This window comes from Cyprinodon tularosa, unplaced genomic scaffold, assembly GCF_016077235.1.
Source record: "Cyprinodon tularosa strain WSP-4 unplaced genomic scaffold, ASM1607723v1 ctg14, whole genome shotgun sequence".
Lineage (NCBI taxonomy): Eukaryota > Metazoa > Chordata > Actinopteri > Cyprinodontiformes > Cyprinodontidae > Cyprinodon > Cyprinodon tularosa.
Genome location: NW_024038220.1, coordinates 1,420,594 through 1,441,152, shown reverse-complemented (window position 1 = coordinate 1,441,152; position 20,559 = coordinate 1,420,594). Strand labels below are relative to the sequence as shown.

Genomic DNA, 20,559 nt, shown 5'->3' with positions numbered 1-20,559 from the left:
TAGGTCTTAATGTATGTTTGAGATCAAATGCTGTTGGAACATTTAATATGTCCATGTAATAAAGCCTAGCTGGGGGTTTAAAAAGCAGCCTCACCTTGAACATCCTAAATACCCACTACTTGTTGCCATTGAGAACTAGCAGCTTAATCATTGTCTTATTTTATCATAAAAAATGTCTCCTAAAGACAGCTGTAAATTTAATCAAGTTTACAGACTTCATCATTGGCAGAATGGCTTTTTTCTTGGTGGTCTGCTGCTCAGTGACTGGGAACTGTAATACTGTATATGGTGTTCCTGCAATCTCTTTTTAATGGCAGGCATGAGCCTAGATGGTTCCTTAACTGTTGCGGAACATTTTTAAGAAAAATCTCTATCTTGGGTTGTAGATTGAGAGTTTTAGGTAGATGTTTGGAACATGGGCATAATTAGAGTCTTTCTAGAGGACCGAAATCCCAAATACTTCAAAATTAGTTTGCAAAGTAACAGACTAACATTTGAATCTTCTCCTCAACTCTAAGGGAAATATGTGCACTTTGTTGGTCCATGCAGGAGACCAAACTAGGATATTCAAAACATTACTATTTTTTGTGTCCAAAGACTTTATTTAAGCTTTATTAGAGTTAACCATTTTATCACGATTTCATCCAAAAGAACGGCCGCATGTTGTACTACTTATATAATAACAAAATAGCTAATTATTAAATCCCTCAAGAAGAGATAACATTGTATGTTAATAAACTGCTTCATAGGAAGATTTAATGATTATTTTATTTTAATTAATTTATTCCTTTAAAAACTTTGGGATTGAAAAAAAAAAGTAACCATTTTAAAACATATGTTAATTTCTGAAAAATATGCATTTCCAGTTATTTTAATTTTGCTATAAACATTGTTCAACACAAGTCCATTATAGTTCTGAAGACCAATCAATCAAAACTTGCGGAGCTGTCAGAGTTAACATCAAACGTGTGTTTTAGCAATCAAAGGAGCTTTATAGTGTACATTTGGGTTGTGAACCTAATGCAGCTCGCTTGTTCAATTCAATTCAGTTTATTATTTATATAGCACCATGTCACAACACGTCATCTCCAGGCACTTTAGAGTTCACCAGATCATACAGTAAAATGGATTCAAAGTTTTCTATCTAAAAAACTGGAAAACAGGCCTATCTCCAACATCTATAAACAAAAGTGTTGATGACAGCAGCACAACTGATATTTCTCTCTAGGGTGGAGTCACAGCAAAACAGGGAACAGACCAGATAAAGCTACTATGAGAAAAAGCAGAGAGAGCATAATGTTAGTGATTACACTAACAGATTCTGCAGAGTGGGAGAATAGAGATAGAATGAAGCATAATGATGAAAAAGGGATCCCTCTGTCCTCCAGCAGTCTAAACCTACAGCAGCATAACTATAGAGATAGCTCAGGATAACCTGAGCCACTCTAACTATAAGCTTTATCAAAAAGGAAAGTTTTAAGAGTAGACAGGGTGTCTGCCTCACAGACTAAAACTGATAGTTGGTTCTACATTAGAGGAGCCTGATAACTAAAAGATCTGCCTCCCATTCTACTTTTAGAAATTCTAGGAACCACTATTAAACCTGCAGATTGAGAGCGAAGTGATCTGTTAGGGACATAAGGAACAATCAGATCTCTGATATAAGATGGAGTTTGACCATTTAAGGCTTTATATGGAGGTTGGCCATGAATGCCTTATGCAGCCCCAAAATCAATATTATTTTATTTTACTTATTCAAATTTTTCTCATTATCTTTAGGATATATGTTTGGCTGTTGACTTTCTATTATTAAATCTATGGCTGACATTTTAATTTCAGGGTTACAAAATGGCACAGTTGTTAGCACTGAAGCCTCTCGGCAAGAACTAGCTAAGTTGAACGGTGACCTTGCAGATTTGAGTGTACATACACCCTGTGCTCATGCATAGGTTCGTTCATATTGTTTTGCTTTGACAGTGCAAGAGCATTCCTGTCCATGCTTGTCCACATGGCATAAGTGGTTAGCCAATACTGTAGTTGTCAATGATAGAATGGAGAGGCAGTCTTTATAGGGTGTCAGTAGGGACTAGACCCAAAAATGATTCAATTGGATTATAATATAACCAATATAATATACAAAAATAAAAGGGTAAAAATATAAGCATTTCCAGATTTAATGATACATTTAGCTACATATTTTTCTGCATTTTCTTATCCATCACATTTGTGGTACTCTCAAAACAATTGATATTCACTTAAATTGTTAGTTTAGTCATATTCTGTGTCCCTTTCTGACACCAGAGCTTTTCTTGTCTCAGCCGTCCTCCAAAACACAAGAGAAAATGTGTTGGGCGCCCTCTACAGGAAGAAAAGATGAACAGCAGCTAGACTGAATTTCCTCCGATAGAAGTCCGTTGGAATTTTAGGAAACTGGAAGCTGGCTTTATCATTTATTCTATTTTTTGTAAATTGCTAGTATGCATGCAGAAACGGTTTTTGTTCAAAGATAAAGCTAGATTGTTTTTATTATTTTAAGCTATTCCATTTTTTTTTTTTGTCAAAGAGTATTGATATATTTTTGCACCTACAGGAGGTATGTTCTAAACGATTTATATCTATTCAGACGCAAATATTGCAATGCCTGTGCATTATTAGGGGTATAAAGCTCTGAAGACATAGGCCTAATTGGTTCCTGTATGTGTGAGTAATGCTTAAGCCATTGCTGCTGCAAGCTGCGTTTTATTCCCATTACGCAGAACAGATGAAGGCTTTACGGAAAGGCTTTATCATAGTAAAGACGTCACTATCCTGCTCGGGTTGAGCTATTTGTAATCAACAACAACCCTACTGCAGAAGGACAACGTTAGGATTTCTCTGATTTCTCCTACATCCCCTCTCTCTCTCCCCCTCTCTCCCCCTCTCTCTCTCTCTTACGCACGCAGAGAGGGGACCTGATCGCATTGCGGGGCTGCAAGTCGCAACAGAAAGGACGCGAGGATTTGAAGGTATTTAATAACCGCGACAGTTAATGCGTGGATGTAAACGCGCCCACTCGTGTACCAGAATGTCGCGCCGTCATTGTGAAGCTAGGGTCCATTTAAATGGACACCGCGTAGCTGCCGTGGCTGCACCCTGAGGACGCAGCGCGCTTCATCCGTGTTGGATCACACGTTTGCAGGCGTCTTTCTCCTTGATCCAAAAAAAAAAAAAAACCTTTTTCAATTTTCGACGCCAAGTTTTTGCCTCTGGGCTCATTTTTTTCATGTTGTTAAATAGCAGAATGTGATGTTGATGTTCACTCAGGCCATCATGAAGCACAGGAAAACTGTACTACGCACTTTTCTGCTCTGCTGAGGCACGCCCACTTTGAAGCAATGTGGATGCTTCATGTTGTTCAATTCATAGACCTGAATTAGACCCACTATAATTAGCCTCTGCATTTTTAATAAAGACCCTTAGAAATTAGCTGGAAATCAGGGTGCAGTTTAAATCCCCCGCACGGTAGGGCTTGTTTTCCTCAGAAGATGTCAATTTTGTTTTGCCAACAGAAGGGGGCACTGTTTCAAAGAGGGTTATATTCAGGTTAAATGGGGAAGTTATTTGTTTATTTATTTATTTTTCAGAAAAATTTGTTACTTCATCGAACAGCTTGTTGAAGATCTATTAGGCCCCCCTTTTTTTCACCAAGTTGTATTTTATGATCAACTTGCTTTATTTTTATGTTGAAAAAAACTAAAAATTACTAGGATATATTAGAATACATTTTAGTTGAAGTGCCTATGACCTCAGCCCATAAATGTCATAGATGCATTTGGATTTTTATTTGATAATTACAAATAAGGTGGTATGAAAAGCATCAACTTAATTAAATTTGTAATAGAAAAAAAAATCTGAATCCAAGTTTGGCTTTATTGTGAATTATCTATGATCTTTATCATTAAGAACATTTGAACAGCAGCTAGATATTTGTAAATCCCCACTAATTCTTGAACGAAAATTCTCATTTTAATTTTAACTTTATAGCTAAATATCCATCCATCCATTATCTGACACTCTTGTCCCAATCTGGGTCGCGAGGACTGCCGGTGCCTATCTCCAGCTGTCAATGGGCGAGAGGCGGGGTACACCCTGGACAGGTCACCAGTCCATCGCAGTATAGCTAAATATATTCAAGCATAGTTTTTTCTGAGTCTTTGATCATTGTGCTGGTGGAAAATTCAGTTTCCACATCTTAACCTTTGATTCAAAGTGAAATCAAGGAATCTGGCATAAGTTTTTTCTTCTACACATTTTTTTGTGCACCAACAGTATATGTGGCAGGTAAATAGACCCTCAACATGATTCTACCTCCACCATGCTTAACAGCTGCTACAGTGTTCTTAGGTTGGAAGGGTTTTACCTTGGCTGGTCCAACTCTTTCTTTCCTGTTCACTCTGTTTTTGTTTTGTTATGCAAATATAGGTTTGCCTGGAAGCCGTTTGGTTTGTCCACCTGGGAATCTGTAAATTCTTGTCTTACTTGAAGGTCCACTCTGTCAACATGCTGCTAAATACATTTTTTTTTCTGGGCAGTGAGAGTGGAGTCCCAATGTTCTCCCCTTCATGCTGGACCTTTGATTGATTCAGAAAATCTTTTTTTTTTTTTTTTTTTTTTTTTTTTATCTGATGCTGACCGTTTTTGGGCAAATTAACTATGAAGCATGTTTGTGTTCCCAAAAAACAGTGATTTTGGAAGGGATAAAGCACTGTAACATTAGGTTTAAGAAATGTTCCAAACCTTAATAATCTTTTATGAATCCTGTTTAGTTTGTAAAGAGTATTTACATAAGAGAATAAGATCGAATTAACTGAAACTGAAATTAACTGGTGTGCCTCCCAAAACTACAGCAAAATCTAAAGTAGTGATTTTATTTTGAAGGTCAGGTGACAGACCAACAATATGGAATTTGAATCTACTACCAGGTTCAACCTCCTTGCTGAAATAGCTTTTTGACCTTTTAAGGAATAATGGAAGAAACAGCTGCTGCAGCCCTGGACTCTGGCACCAGTGCCGTCCCATCAACCCCAAAGCCGCAGCCTGGCTCCTTCACCCCTTCCCGCAGTCTGCTGGAGTGGAGAAGGAGGGTCAAGTCTGAGTATATGCGCCTTCGCCAGCAAAAACGTCTTAAAAAAGTTGATAAAGTAAAGGTGGGTTAAACCATTTGTTTAACACATCAAATATATCTATTTAAGTCCAGGTCTATTGAAAAAAACATTGTTGTGTTTATATGTGGTTTATGGCCTTTATTTGTGTTTTACACACTTTGGTCTTTATGTGTTTGTTTCCAGAGCTTGTTCACGTCCAACAGGGAGAAGATTGAGCTGCAGACTAATCTCCTAAACACAGAGTGGTCCAAGCTCAGGATTCAGGCTGTTCCTGTCTCAACCTTTAGTGGATCTCTGGCAAACAAGAAGGTATGTTCTCTGTTTAAAAGGAATTGCTCCTGAGTGAAACGTATCCAGCTTTATATTCTGCATCTAAGTAAAAAGTAAAAATCTTAATGCAACCAAATCAGACAGTAAAAGAGGAAACTAATGACCTTAAGGAGATTATATTGCAAAAGTGTTGTATCACAGCATTTTATCTATTTTCTCTGTCTGAGATGGAACAGCATTAGCTTATAATTATTTAAAGGATGTCTTCAGAGTAGGGTCCTCTATAGCTCACCTCTGCTCCTCCTCTAGATGTGTACCGTGGAGTTTGGCTTCCCAGAATTCAATTCTCAGGCCGTTGCCATGAAGCCTCTATCTACAGTAGCAGGGATCCCCTTTATGTACTCATGGTCACCACTGCAGCACAACTTCATGGTATGATACACCCTCTTACCAGTGTTGTTAGTTTTGTGCTCTCTCCATCTGTCTTTGTGAATAATATATCATTTTCCTCATTTTGAAGCACTTGGAAATATCTCAAGTCACTGTGTTGAATGGAGCTTCAAATAGTGTTTCACATTATATTATAAGAGTTTCTTTGTTTTCTAGGTGGAAGATGAGACCTTCCTCCACAACATCCCTTACATGGGTGATGAGGTGCTTGAACAGGATGAGGCCTTTTTGGAAGAGCTCATTGACAACTATGATGGCGTTCATGGTGACAGAGGTATAAAGTAATAAACAGTGCCTTAAAAGTGATTTTATTTCCTGTGACTCATATCCATGGTTCATAATCACAGTATGATATTTCTGGGGGTTTGTGTCTTATCAGCTTTGCACCTGAAGAGACTGAAATTTTTCTTTTTAGAATAGCTGATTCATCGTTTGATTTCAATAATGACTTTGAACGTCTTTGTTTAACACATGAATAAGCTTTCTTCCAAACTTTCCCATTGTAGCTCAGGTGTTTGTTTATCCTCCAGCTTGTAACCAGCTTCTACCAATTATCTCTCAGAATTTCCCTGTATGTAGAGCGATCCTGCCAACGCTGTGTTTTAGGATGGAGATGATGTTGGAATTATGGTTCCATGTGCTGTTAGTTTTCTGTAATATAAAGACTTTTATATGTAGGCCAATGATGAGGAGAGCACCAACTCCACAAGTGTTCTGGAGATGCTTTAAGTATCTTTTCAAGAGCCACAACTGAGATTATTAGTATTGGTTTCAATTAGAGTAAAATTACTTGAATGCAAAACAAATAGTTGAACTGTCAACAGACGCTACCACCTGAGCTGTGAGTCCCTCAACACTGACCATCGGCCTCTGAGTTCTTTTGCGAAAAAAGATAACTCTTATTTTTTTTATAAACTGTCAACAACAAACAAAAACTTTTTGTTAGTGCTATGCAAAGAGTAAAATTTTTGCCTGAGCTTTTTTTTTTTCAAAGATGACTTTTATCTGTTTTTGCAAAAATAATTCTTCATATATATTTTTATATCAGTGGCGATTTCTCATTCAATTCTATGGAAGTTCAGACCTGTAATCCCCTGTAAATTTCATAACCGTAGTTGTTAGATTGCATTAAATATGTGTTAAAATGCATCTGATTTCTTGAGTATATTGCACAGTAATCTGCTGTTTATTATATCTATCTGTCTCTCTCTATATATATATTTATTTATATAAATATATATACTTACCTATAAATATATATATATATATATATTTTAAATATTAACACTTTGCATTGGCTTATCAACCAAAAAATTTTGTGGTTGTCATAGTAGTACTACATAAATTGTAGGTAAACTTTATCTGAATTTCATAGTAGAAGTCTAATTTTAAGATGTTTTAAAGAATAACTTTAATGGTTTTTGTGTTCATGTTATGTTTTTTTATTGCAGAGGGTGGGTTCATAAGCGACGAGATCTTTAAAGAGCTTGTTGATGCCTTGAGCCAATACTCTGACCATGAGGAAGACGAAGAGGAGGAGGGAGGAGTGACAGCAGCAGAGCTCATGGGGAAGAAAGAAGAAGAGAGGATGATGAGGAGGAGCTCGGTGGAAGGCTCAGAAGAGACTAAAGCTGGAACATTAATCAAGAGAAAAAGGAGAGGCACCAGTGAGGGTGAGTCTCTGTGTTTGGAGTGCTTCAGCGTGAACAAGGCACATACTGTTCTTCTTTCCTACACTGCAGCTGCCACAAGGTCGCCCTGCCACAGCAGCTCTTGAACTGGCATTGTTGCATTAAAGCTGCCCTTGTTTTCCCTTGTTTGAGGGAACTTGTTTGTTCATGACACTGATATGGCCTGACTCCTATTACAGAGCTGTGTTTGGATTAAGTGGAGGCTGCACACTTTGCTTACACTGAATCCATTAGAAATGTACAAAGATACAACAAATAAAGAGAAGTACAACTTCTACAACTTTATTATTACTGACTGCCCATGAGATTTGGAAAAAATTAACAGTCTTATTGCAAAATGTGTAAACGTACAAGTTGCATAATGTGTGTTTGTGTATCTGTATCAAAACCTGATGTTTGGTCACATCAGGATCTCTTGTGTAACACGACTTGCTTTGTTTCTCAAAAGTGAAGGATGTGTCCAGCAACAAGAGGATCCCCAACAATAAGATATTTACAGTCATCGCCTCAATGTTCCCCTACAAGGGCACTACAGAGGAGCTGAAAGAAAAGTAAGAAAAGTGTAGTAAAGGGGATCTGTTTGCACCGTGATCATTAGTCTGTTGCTTAGCGTTCACCATGGAGATGTAAGCAGCTAGAGGTGAATTAAGAATGCTGGGTTCCTCTCTGGCTCTCCTACTCAAAAGTGTATTTGCAACAAGATCTGAAAGAGTTTCAACATTTAGAAAGAAACATCTACAGAAAAGTCTTCTGTATTCAAATTATTATTTTTTTTATTGTTTCTTGTGTTACTTCTAGTCATATGAAAGAGTTTTGACACGGTATGACAGCCTTGATATATGTCTAAACATTGCACTTTGTTTAATCATCAAACAGATTGATTAATCTAATATAGAAAATGTATATTTTAGTTTTTTTAAATAATAATTTCATCTTGTATAAAGGTATCCAGAGCCATATGACACTCTATGGGGAATTTTCATTCACCTAGTTTCCACTAAGTCTTTAAATCAAGACTTTGAATAGGCCATTTCCAGACCTTTTTGGGGGTTTTTTCATGTAGTGTTTTTAATGAAACCTTCTGAGGGGATTGGTATTGAGTTTTATATTATTGTCCTAAAGTTTAACCACAACTTAGGCTCCCAAAGTTCAACCATACATTCAAAAACGACCAAATATTTGTTTTCAGCAGAGCAGAATATATTTTTCTGACCCTTCTGCCAAGCTTTCTAATCAAATAATGCAGTTTTATTAAATGTTGGGTGAGTTTTATACCTGATGGAATTGGACATATCTGCCTTTATTTTGTCTGGTCAGATTTTACCCATGAACTTTATCATATAGTCTTTTTCTAGTCTCTCTTTGTTTAATTTTTTTGTTTAATAATTTCTAATAATTTTATTTTAAGCAGGTGGGGCTTGCAGTGGTTTAGATGTTTTGGGTTATTTTCAGTCCTACTGGATGACTGTCTCTTTTAGAAATGCTTTATTAAAACCTTTTTAAGACTGATACATTCTAATGACGATGTTTCTCAACTGCTCTCTAAATTGTTTAGATCAAGACATGGTGCATTGGTTTTTTAGATTTTTTTTTGGCCAACTTCAAGTTGCCGATCAGGCTCTGTTTGAGTGATTTCTTCATATTGCTGGCCATCCACTAATTAGACTTGAATCTGTACATTAATACTGAAACCAAAAATTGTGGTTAATCACCATTAATCAACTCATTTAACAAGGGGAACATATCTGCTTTTACATGGCATAAGGTTGCTTTGGACCATATTTTTCCTTTGAAAAAGTCTCCTCTTTGTATTTACTTAGTTTACCTATTTGTAATATCAAATCTGTTTGATTGTGTGAAATATTTAAATGAAGATATTTCTAGAGCAGCAAATACTTTTCCACCTTACTGTGAAATCATTTCCCAATAAAATACATTTGACATGTTTTTCCCGCATTCTTCACAGGTACAAGGATCTGCAGGAGCCACCAGGCCCCGTTAAGCTTCCCCCTCTCTGCACCCCAAACCTAGATGGACCTTTTGCAAAGTCTGTGCAGAGGGAGCAGTCGTTGCATTCCTTCCATACTCTCTTCTGTAGACGTTGCTTCAAATACGACTGTTTTCTTCACCGTAATAGCCCTTTCTTTGCTTCGTTCAAGACCCAGACAGATATAATGTTGTTGCAATATTTTATTATATTTACATTGAATGTTAAAATTTGTGCAGCAGGTAGTGAGAATACTTTGTTTCTGTTCATGAAGCTTTTCATGCAACACCAAACGTTTACAAGAGGAAGAGTAAGGAGATCCGCATGGAGACTGAACCGTGTGGTGACGACTGTTTCCTGCGTCAGGTATACCCAGGCCATGGGCTCTGTACTCAGAAAGCATTTCTATTACTCAGCACTTACGGGTTTTTTTCCTATCAACCCTTCATTAATGCAGAAAGGAGCTAAAGAGTTTGTGGATCGGAATATGTTAAGATCGCAGAGATCTCGCAGGCGACGGAGGCAGCAGCGACCCGCCAGCGCCACAGGTTCTGGAACTACTGGGTCTGCTGAGGAAAGCAAAGAGGGTGAAAGTGACCATGAAACCACCTCTTCCTCAGGTATTACATTATTTGTAGCTAAAAGAGGTTTGTTTTGTTTCAAAAAATTAAATAATCCTAGAAGTTTCAGTCTCTGCAATATAAATGTTGTAATGTGTTTGAAGTTAGAGTTTCCTCTTGGGTGGACTCAGCAAAGCTCAAACACAATTTGTTTTCAGAAATCATAGACTAGATGCATCATTTACCATAACCTTCCTCAATTTTCCTGCGTTCTACATGACTGTGTTACCTCACCCGCAGCTACCTGTATGAAAAAGGCAACATTTGGCTGCAGATCAAAGCATTTAAGCCATATCCTGCTTTCCCCTCTCAGATCTTCTCCCAATATCAACTCTCCTCTGCCAAATAAAATAAACCACTTTTTTTGCATGAATCAGTCTGCATAAACCTTGCCTTTCCATTCCTCTTCTTGCTTTTCTCCCTTCTTTTTATTTCTGCTTACATGCTAATGTAGAGTGCAGAAAGAGCGAAATATGAGAACTTTCCGCTAGCTTTTTGTCTTCTTTTCACCCTGCATATCTCATCTGTATTTCCATCAGCACCGTTCTTGAAACCAGTGCCGGAAACTGGCTGTGCTTAGCCGGTGACTCAGCAGACTTTCTCACACGTGTAAAGATAATGTGGAAAAACAGACTGTTGAGCAGACTGACACAGAGCATGAAGAAGGTAGAGCATGTGGCCATAGCACTGAGCCACCCAGCCTGTTGCCAGGCAACATTCACCTCTCTCTGCCTTGTCTGGATAGGAAAATAATCAGTTTTGAATATTCAAGACCCTCCTTCAAATATGAGTGTGTCTATAGGATTACAAAAAAAAAAAATTAGAAATGGCAATTAACAGTTTCTGATAGTCCCCCTGTGCTTAATCTGATTTTATTGCAAATCCAGCTGCTCTATGATGGCCTCGGAAGTGCATTAGAGAACGTTACTGTGGAAAAAATTGAAATCTAATCATATTTTCTTAAAATAAGTCAATTTTTTTCTTGAATTGAGGAGGTAAGTGAGACACTTTGCCAATGGAACAAGACAATTAACATTTAAAATAGGAAAAAAATAACAATTGCATTGTCTTATTTCCTGTGCATATTATCTAATTATCTTATTTTAAGAGTAAAAATACTTCTTATTTACATGCTCAAATTAAGGCAAAATACACTCAATCAAATAAATGTTGACTTATTTCTAGATCCTTTCTGCAGTGTAGTTAACTAACAGATTTATAAAGAACAAAAAAAAGGCACCAGACACTTCAGGAAACTGAATTATAAAACTGTGTCCCAAGCTTTAAACATCTGTGTTTGATATATTATCCAAAAATTCTAGAAGTAACAGTTAAAAAGATTGAAACTTTTTTTTTCTTTTTTGTGACAAATCCCTTTTTTTGTCTTTGCGTCTGAAAAAGAGGGGAATTCGCGCTGTCAGACACCAATCAAGCTGCGCCCAGGGGAGGATGAGGCTGAGCAGCAGGAGTGCTGTGTGGTCCAGTGGAGTGGAGCTGAGGAGTCCCTCTTCAGGGTGCTGCATGGCACATACTTTAACAACTTCTGTTCCATCGCACGTCTTATTGGTACCAAGAACTGCAAACAGGTAAAAGTACTGAAATGCACTAATTAGGAAACTCCAACAGACATAAGTTCTTTACTACACTTAAACAGGAACAGAAAAATGCATTTATTTTTCTTAAAAAATTTTATTTTAGAAGCATTTTGCAGCTTTTTTTCCACTTTGTGTTCTTAACAGAATATTTTTATTAGAATTAAGATTCACATTAGATAAACAGGTATTAAAACATGAAAGAAAAAGTTGTTGTAGAGTGTCCTGCTTTTCACATAAATGCATCCTGGGTAAGTTTAAAATTGGGCAAATTCACATTGTAAAGAAAAGTAGCAGCTTACTGGTTGTAGCTCAGAGTTACTGGATTCAGCTGAAGTTAGGGCAAAGAACATCATCTTAACTGAGCTCCACCTTGATCTATTTATAAACCCCATAACAGACGTTCTAGCAGAACAAGCGTACATGAAATAAGCCATTAAACATGTAACAAAATAATATACTACCATCTAACACCTTTTGTTTAATGGTAATTACCAAACAGACGTTCTTTTTTATGTTATCTCAGTTTGACACATGGTTGTTTAGTTATAAAGTAGAAACCGTATTCCTGGTTTGTTTTTGAGGGGGTGTGGGCTTGCATCAGTTCCTGTGTAATGACACATGCTTATTGAGCCTGCGGTTTCATGGCGTTGCTAATTAGGCTGTATGGCATATGGCCCCATAAACAAGGATTCGTACCAGATGTGACATTTCTCATAGTTCGGTATGATGCAAGTCTGCAAAGAAGCCAGATATGGATTCATTTTAGTGTTAGTTTTGTTAGTACTCTCTATAACAGTATATTGATCAAGTCTCTTTATTTTATATTCCACCTTTTAGGCCCATTTTCTTGTCTAAAAGCAACAGATTTAGCATTGGGCTGTCACAACCCTGCTAATATCCAGAAAGTCCCACCCACTTTCTCACTCATTCAGAATGCTAAAGCCAGCTGCAGCATTATGTATGTATGTGTACTGGGGAAGAGGCCAAATCTGAGTTTTGGCAACCAGAGGTGGTTTGTGTGTCAGTGTGTACAGATATACTCATGATTTTGGTCTCTGCACTCTAGTTTTGAAAGCAGTAGATGGAATAAAGCTGATAAATGGAGTTTGCGCATATCATTGCTATAAGGACAAAGTTGTTTGTGTACTTAGTGACTGATTTCTGGTTAAAACGGCTGTTATTGACCTTTCCACCAGGTCTATGAGTTTGCAGCAAAAGAGGTTCTGATCCACCGTGTTCCTTTAGTAGATGGAGGCATCTCACCCCAGAAGAAGAAAAGGAAACACAGGCAAGTAATCAGCTGTTATTCCCACAGCGCCTTGGAACTGTTCGTACCAAGGTTTCAACCAGTCTGTGTTTACACTACACAAATGTACTTTATTTCCATTTTATATAATGGGGGGATATAAGGTTGAATATACTTGGAAAACAGATAAACAATTCAACAAAATAGATAACCCTGTTTGGTTTGATACCCCTGGAGCAGGGGTCGGCAACCCTGGAGCTTGAAAAATTAAAATGGAAAAAGGTGGATTTATTTTGTTACTTCTGGTGTGCAGGAGGCCAAACAAACATTAATATTTTTTTCCAATGCTGTAAAAATTTGGATTTAAATGAATTTAAACAATAAATGTAAACATTTCTGTCAAAGAAGATTTGCGTCATAGCCTGCAACACACCTTTTAGCGCGGTGCTGTGCCTGGCAAGTGGCTGCTGTAAGCAAAGCGGCGGGTGTGTCTCAGGCCATAGATCTTAAAGGGGAAAAAAAGGGAAAATAGCTGATGATTAAAAAAAGAATGTCCTGAATCATTTGCTTTCATTACCAATGCGGAAGGTTTGCCTGCATGTTAGCTTTGTAATGAGAAGCTGGCAAATAATAAACAGAGTTATTGGGAAAGGCATTTTCAGGGAAGGCATGGTAAATATGTAGCCGACCACCAAGTTGGGAGTGAGAGAAAAAATTGTGATTGCAGAACTTTTGGATAAATTAGAGGAGAGCAAAGATAGATTTAAGAAGTGGATTGCATCTCCAAACTCAACTACTCTAGTTAGTTTTGTTGCAACCACAGAAAACCGTCCACAGATCAAACAGGTAGTGCTCTGATGCAGGGATGTACATTTTCTTCCATTTTTCCCCAAATCCTCAAAATAGAAATAACACCAAAAAACTGATTTCTTTATTATTTTTCTATAATTTTATCAATTCGACAAAACATAATACACTAATATTTGTTATAGAATTTAAACTTAAAGCACCAAATATTGTACAGCAGAGTAGTCATATGATATGACATTTGCTCCAGGATTAACATTTAATCATCAATGATTATTATATATTTAAGCCCATGTAGTCTTTTTTTATAGTGTGCTAATTCACTTGTTTCCATATGATGGTTATATAAGACTTACATTTTTGCTGCTCTAGACATTGTTTATTCGGTTCAATATGTCTCTTTGAACAGTTTGGGTCGCCGACCTCTGCCCTAGAGAAAGCCAAGAGTAAGATAACCCATGATGCACTTGGTTTTAACTCTGTCTCCCTCCTCAGTTAAACCGAGTTATTCCTCCTTTAGCCATAGGTTTCACTATTGGCTTAGAGATTATATATTTAGTTGTATGTAAAGCCACTAAAATACCTACTTTTGCCATCAAGTCTCCTTTTTTTTAGCAAAGGAAAGTTCCTACTGTTGCTTTTGTGTTTTGTTACTGAATTAGGTTTTGAAACCCTGAATCAGTCGCTGGCTCTGGCTCCAGGTCTGCTGAGGGTTCCTTCCTGTTAAATAAGTCTTTCCTTTCTTCCGACATGACCAGCATTCTCTATGCATTCAGTGTTGACTGCAAAGTTAACTACTTAATGCAATACGTCTGTTGTCCCTTCGTGCTCATTTAGGAGTAATCAACTGCAAAGCCAATTATTGAAAAGTGCCTTTAATTGTTTGTTGTTGCAGGTTATGGGCAAAGATTCAGCTGAAGAAAGGTAAAGTAATCCTATGATATGATTATTACTTCGCCTTGCTCCGGAGCACAGTTTGTAGTGTTGGTCTTTCTGTTTTGTCCCCACGATGCTCCAGATAACTCGTCCAATCAGGTGTACAACTATCAGCCATGTGACCACCCTGACCATCCGTGTGACAGCTCTTGCCCCTGTGTGATGACCCAGAATTTTTGTGAGAAGTTTTGCCAGTGTGAACATGAGTGTGAGTATCACCTTTTGCTATCCACCTTTATTTTTTTGGTCTTTCACAAACAGTCACTGTGTTTGGTATCTTAGGTCAAAATATATTTTTTTATAAAAAGCACATTTAATAGCAGTAATGGGGCATTTTTAAATGCCTGTAGTTTTCTGGCAGTGTTCAGAAGGGAAATTATGCTCTCTGGGGGGATAGATGGCTGTGTGTTTGCCACAGGCTTTCCCTACAGGACAGGCCCAGAGGAACTGTCCCTGAAATGGCCACATGGTGGAGGAATTTGCAGTTTTCCTTTATGAGCTCTAACAACAGATGAAGAGAAGGAAACATCTTTCTCTGGCTTGGAAGGACTTTTTTTCCCCCTCACTTGTTCACTCTCCTCCCTCTTCCATGTTACGCCGCCCTTTCCCGTACATAGAAGCGCCCAAGCCAAACAGGAAGCAGCCCCCTTTCCCACATGTGTGTGCTCCATTGACTTGGAGAGGAATCAAAGGGATGTCATAGGCTCTGTGCCTGATATAAAGCATCATCAGCATGAGTCAAACTCCTCCAGTCTGAAAAAACTTGACACATAAATCCCAGAGAGGGAAGGGATGGCGGATTAAAGAGCACCGCAGAGAGAAAAATCCATCAGGGCCTCTTGTTATGGTCAGTTTTCCCAGCTGAACAGAATATTTAGTTTAATGTTGATTAAGGTTTTTCTTTACCTCCCCAGAGGGTGTTATGCTGCTCTCTTTAAAACTGTATTTCAACAAGTCTGCAAAAATGTGTCTGTAATAGATTCTGGCCACTTCATCAGGTGCACCTTGCCACCACAGGATTAGACTCTTGTTCCTTTAAAACTGGTAGAAACCAAATTATTTGGTCCATACTGGCACAATGGCATCATACAGTGTCTTGTCCAAAGGCACAATGGTTGAGACTAAACACGGCAGTAGTATCTTTATCTGCTTCTGATATCAACAAGGTTTTTTTCTCTACAACTGATTGCAGGATGTTTTCTCTTCTTTGCTGTATTTTTTATAGACCCAGGGGATGATTGTGCTTAAAAATCCCATTAGATCAGCAGTTTGTAAAATGCTCAGACTGGTCTGTTACGTATCAAAACAACTGCCACAAAGTCGGCTTTTCTTTCCCATTCGGATGCTAAGTTAGTCATCTTTTTCATATCTAGATGCTTTAATGCATCCAGTTTCAGTTATGTGAAAGACAGAGTTGCTGTTTTTCTCAATAAACAATTAAACAGCAGAGATACATTTAAATTATGGCCAATACTGATTATTTTGACATCAGTCTAGCCAGCCCCAGATATGTGCTGCAGATTTTTTTGGACTGATTTTCCAAGCCAATATTTCTTTTTTCCATTTATGACAAAAAAAATAACACAACAAATGCAAGTCTGCATTTGAGTAAAAGGGAAGAAAAATATAAAAATATATATTAGCCATGGATAACAAATGTAAGGAGGAGCAATGCATGCATGGCACATGATCCCAAGACATGCTGAATGCAACAAATCTGTATATACATGCACATACACTGTAAAAAAAAGCTAGAAATAATTAAAAATTTCATAAATTAGGTGTATTTACCCCTAATTTGAGTAGGTTAATAAGGTTAAGATGATTTGCCAATGAAATTAGTATTTTTACTCTTAAAATAAGATAATTACCTAGGATAATATGCTCCTGAAATAAGACAATGCAATTGTTTTTTTGTTTTTTGTTTTCTTATTTTAAATGTGAATTGTGATGTTTAACTGGCAAAGTTTATAACTTGCCTCTTCAATTCAAGAAAAAAAGACTTCTTTAGGTTTACATTTTTTGCTGTTTATTGGCCTTTTAGGTTACAATGATAAAAAAAACTTTACCAGTGGCCAAAATGATCTGCTTGCCCATCTGGTTTCCTGATTCTCCTGGTCACGGTTTCCTTGTGTTTAAATGGTTTTCAGGCCAGAACCGTTTCCCAGGTTGCCGTTGCAAAACCCAGTGTAACACCAAACAGTGTCCGTGCTACCTGGCAGTGAGAGAGTGCGACCCAGATCTCTGCATGACCTGTGGAGCCGCAGACCACTGGGACAGCAAAGTGGTCTCCTGTAAGAACTGCAGCATCCAAAGAGGCCTCAAAAAGGTTCATTTAGGAGCCCGACACTAATGACATCGGATTCTGTTGCGCACCATGAAAACAATCTTTAATATGCCGCTTCTTTTTCAGCACCTGCTGCTGGCTCCATCAGATGTTGCTGGTTGGGGAACATTCATCAAGGAACCTGTGCAGAAGAATGAATTTATCTCTGAGTACTGCGGAGAGGCATGTCCAAACAGTTTAATCAGATCTCTGTTTAAATGTTTTATTCACAATTGCTTCTTACAAAGATATGTTTCATTTATACCTACAGTTAATCTCTCAAGACGAGGCAGACCGACGGGGAAGGATCTATGACAAATACATGTCAAGCTTCCTTTTCAATTTGAACAATGGCAAGTTTTCCCTTTTCTTGCTGCTATGAACTACCAGACGTTTTATTTAAGCTTATCAGGTAATGCTTGAAATGAAAGTTTCGGATGTTTGAATTGAAATTCATTTTAAAGATAATAAGCAGTTGGTATCTTATTTTGAATAGATATGACTCATAGCATCTTTATTAGGCATAATGGCAAGCTAAGGCCCACACTGCAAAAACGATCTAGAAATAAGAAAACATTTCTTGAATAAAGTGTATTTACCCTTAATTCTATTTTAAGATGATTTGCCAATTGAATTAATATGTTACTCTTAAAATAAGATAATTTAGCAATATGCAGTTGAAATAAGAAAATGCTTTTTTTTCTTATTATTTTAAATGTAATTTGTCTTGTTCCATTACCTATGCCTCACTCACCTCCTCAATTCAAGAAAAAAATTAGCTTATTTTAGGGGAAAAAAAATACTTTTTTAGATGTATTTTTTTGAGGTGCAAGCCTACTTACACAAATCTGCTGTCATTAAAGTAGTGATATGTACAAAAAGCAGGTTTGTGAATTTTAAACTATCTTTAACATGTTTTGTACAGTTTTTTTTTATACAGAAGTCAATGATTATATAGAAATAAAACAGAAGGTTGAAAACAGGGTGCTACTAACCAGTTTGTCGTGTCTGAAACATGAATGGAACAAATTATGTGATTCTTTTCAGACTGGTTATCAAACAGAATGGTTAACCGATGCACAGTCAGTAAAAACAAATTAAATCACTAAATGTTTTGCTTTATACACAAATATCTGATGTCATACAGCTACCTTCACTATTGCCCCATTTACACTATCCTTTTGAAACTGTGTTGAGATCGGTCCGAGCACGGTAACTGAGATGACTGTTGCTTGTAAATGGAATGCAAACTGAAGCGGACCGTGCCAGACACAACCAAACCGTGCTTAACTGATACTATTTCATCAGTAGACTCAGAGCGGTTCAGTTCAGGCTCAGTTCTCAGCTAACAAAGAGCACTTGAGCAGACCGCGTCATCTCCTTACAGTCAGCCTCCATAATCATGAAATATCAGACATTCGTAAAAATACCGGCTTCCCTACCGTGCCACACGCTTTCCAGTGATGATTCTGCTTAGCAGTGTGATGAACCTCAATCTCTGTCATTGTTTTCCTGCATCTGTGAGCCCTGAATAAACTATCGTTTGAGTATCCAATTCCCAAAAGCCGACTCTGTCAAGTAATTCACCAAAGGCTGCCTTCTTTGCCTGTCTCCCTGCAAACAACAAAATGTCCCAATTATAACCAAACATAGCAAACAAACATAAGCCATTTTAATTAGCTCTATCCCTCCTTCAATCCTGCAGAGCTGTAGTACTTTAGATCGTCACTAGGAGGGGAGGAACCGTGCTAGCGTGATGGAAGGAACCGATTAACTGAGCTCAGTACAAAATTGGCAAGGATCTTTTTAAGAGGATAGTTTAAATGGGGTTTTAAACACTTAATGCTCTTAGTACATGTTTACCATAGGAGGATTGTTGGTGGCTCATTTCCCTCTACCTCCTTTTATCAATAAATGACCTGCCACCGAAAATGTGACAAGAGTTTGATGGTTTTAGATAAAGCACTTACATAAATCACCGTAATGTTTGAGACTGGATTTGATGAGCTTAAACCTAGATTTATATAAAAATAGGAATCCAAGATAGATTGGCAAAATATAAAATATGTCACAAACGTTTAACTGAACCCTACTTCAAAAACCCTGAACTAGAATACTGTCTCTGCAGATTTTGTGGTGGATGCTACAAGAAAGGGGAACAAAATACGGTTTGCAAATCATTCAGTTAATCCCAACTGCTACGCTAAAGGTGAGTTTTTCATTTGCAATTTGGAATCAGGGTTTTTCCTGAGGACTTCTGTTTGGTGATGTTTTTTTTTTTTTTTACCACCAATGCAGTTGTGATGGTTAATGGAGACCACCGTATTGGAATCTTTGCCAAGCGAGCTATCCTGCAGGGGGAGGAGCTCTTCTTTGACTACAGGTACAGTAACTGGCTTTATGTGACTCCCTAATGTTTTAAAAGTAAAAGGCCTACACACATTTTTTTTTTATCTTTATAATTCTATTCTGTAAACTGTTACCTTCATTTTTTCACCCACAGATACAGCCAAGCAGATGCTCTGAAGTACGTGGGAATAGAGAGGGAGGTGGACCTGATTTAGCTTTGCTATTACATCCTTAGACTGGCCTTTGTTTGACATCTTTGTACATTATGCAAGCTTTTCCAGCATACATAATGTAGATCTGTTCAATGCATGTGCTGTCTTTTGACACATCAACTAAACATAAAAGGCAAGTACTTTAGCTTCAGTCAAATACTCTTCCCGTTCAGTCACTTAGTATTGTGGATTATAATCTTTGTATCCTGACTGGTCTGCTGGAAAGCTACCATCATTAACACATTTCAGTCACGATATAAGATAATTTGTGTCAATTTTCTGCAAAAATAGGCTCCTAGGTGAGAAACCGACTGACTGAATGTAACTTTGTAGATGGCGAAGAAGAGGTCAAACCTCGCCAGAATTCAAGAATTGGTACTCATTGTATATACAGCAAACATACAAACATCATCATACCATGTTAATAAAATAATATAGTGAAAGTAAGTGTCTTCCTTTAAACATAAAAAAAGTGCCAAAATATTCTAAATCGTAAAGCTAAAAGATTTGCATGTGAAATGTTGTATAATAGCAAAGAAAGGTTGTGAAACTATGAAAAAGGTAAATCACCAGTGTTATTCTACACATTTAAGACACACCCATGTAAAAGTAGTTTATATTCTACCATTGTTTTTAAAAAAGGAAAGCAACATTAATACAGTGCCTTGCAAAGGTTTTCACTCCAATTCAACATGATCACAATATGTTAAAATCTATGAGTTTTATGTTCTTTTATATATATATATATATATATATATATATATATATATATATATATATATATATATATATATATATATATATATATATATAAAATGTTGTCCAATGATATGTTTACAGCCCTACCGTTCATTGCTTAAATTACCACTTTAAACTGTTGTTCAAAAATACCTTTGTCTTGGGTTTTTCATACCAGCAGAGTGGTA

General features: G+C 37.2%; 1 protein-coding gene across 2 annotated transcripts; it reads left to right on the top strand.

The window, feature by feature from the left end:
• The first annotated feature begins 2,458 nt into the window (after positions 1–2,458).
• On the top strand, positions 2,459–20,274 carry ezh1 (enhancer of zeste 1 polycomb repressive complex 2 subunit). Of its 2 annotated transcripts, XM_038278280.1 has the most exons (21): positions 2,459–2,593; positions 2,943–3,005; positions 5,002–5,186; positions 5,328–5,453; positions 5,724–5,846; positions 6,021–6,138; positions 7,316–7,537; positions 8,004–8,106; positions 9,522–9,685; positions 9,817–9,908; positions 10,000–10,162; positions 11,564–11,748; positions 12,954–13,045; positions 14,706–14,734; positions 14,829–14,954; positions 16,897–17,075; positions 17,160–17,255; positions 17,344–17,425; positions 19,201–19,281; positions 19,371–19,455; positions 19,576–20,274. In XM_038278280.1, the coding sequence occupies exons 3-21, from the start codon at positions 5,007–5,009 to the stop codon at positions 19,634–19,636; spliced, it is 2,307 nt and encodes a 768-aa protein (XP_038134208.1). In that variant the 5' UTR covers positions 2,459–2,593; positions 2,943–3,005; positions 5,002–5,006; the 3' UTR covers positions 19,637–20,274. The 2 variants fall into 2 exon arrangements, with proteins under 2 accessions (XP_038134208.1, XP_038134207.1); XM_038278279.1 differs by lacking the exon at positions 2,459–2,593 and having other exon boundaries at positions 2,767–3,005.
• The last annotated feature ends 285 nt before the right edge of the window (positions 20,275–20,559 follow it).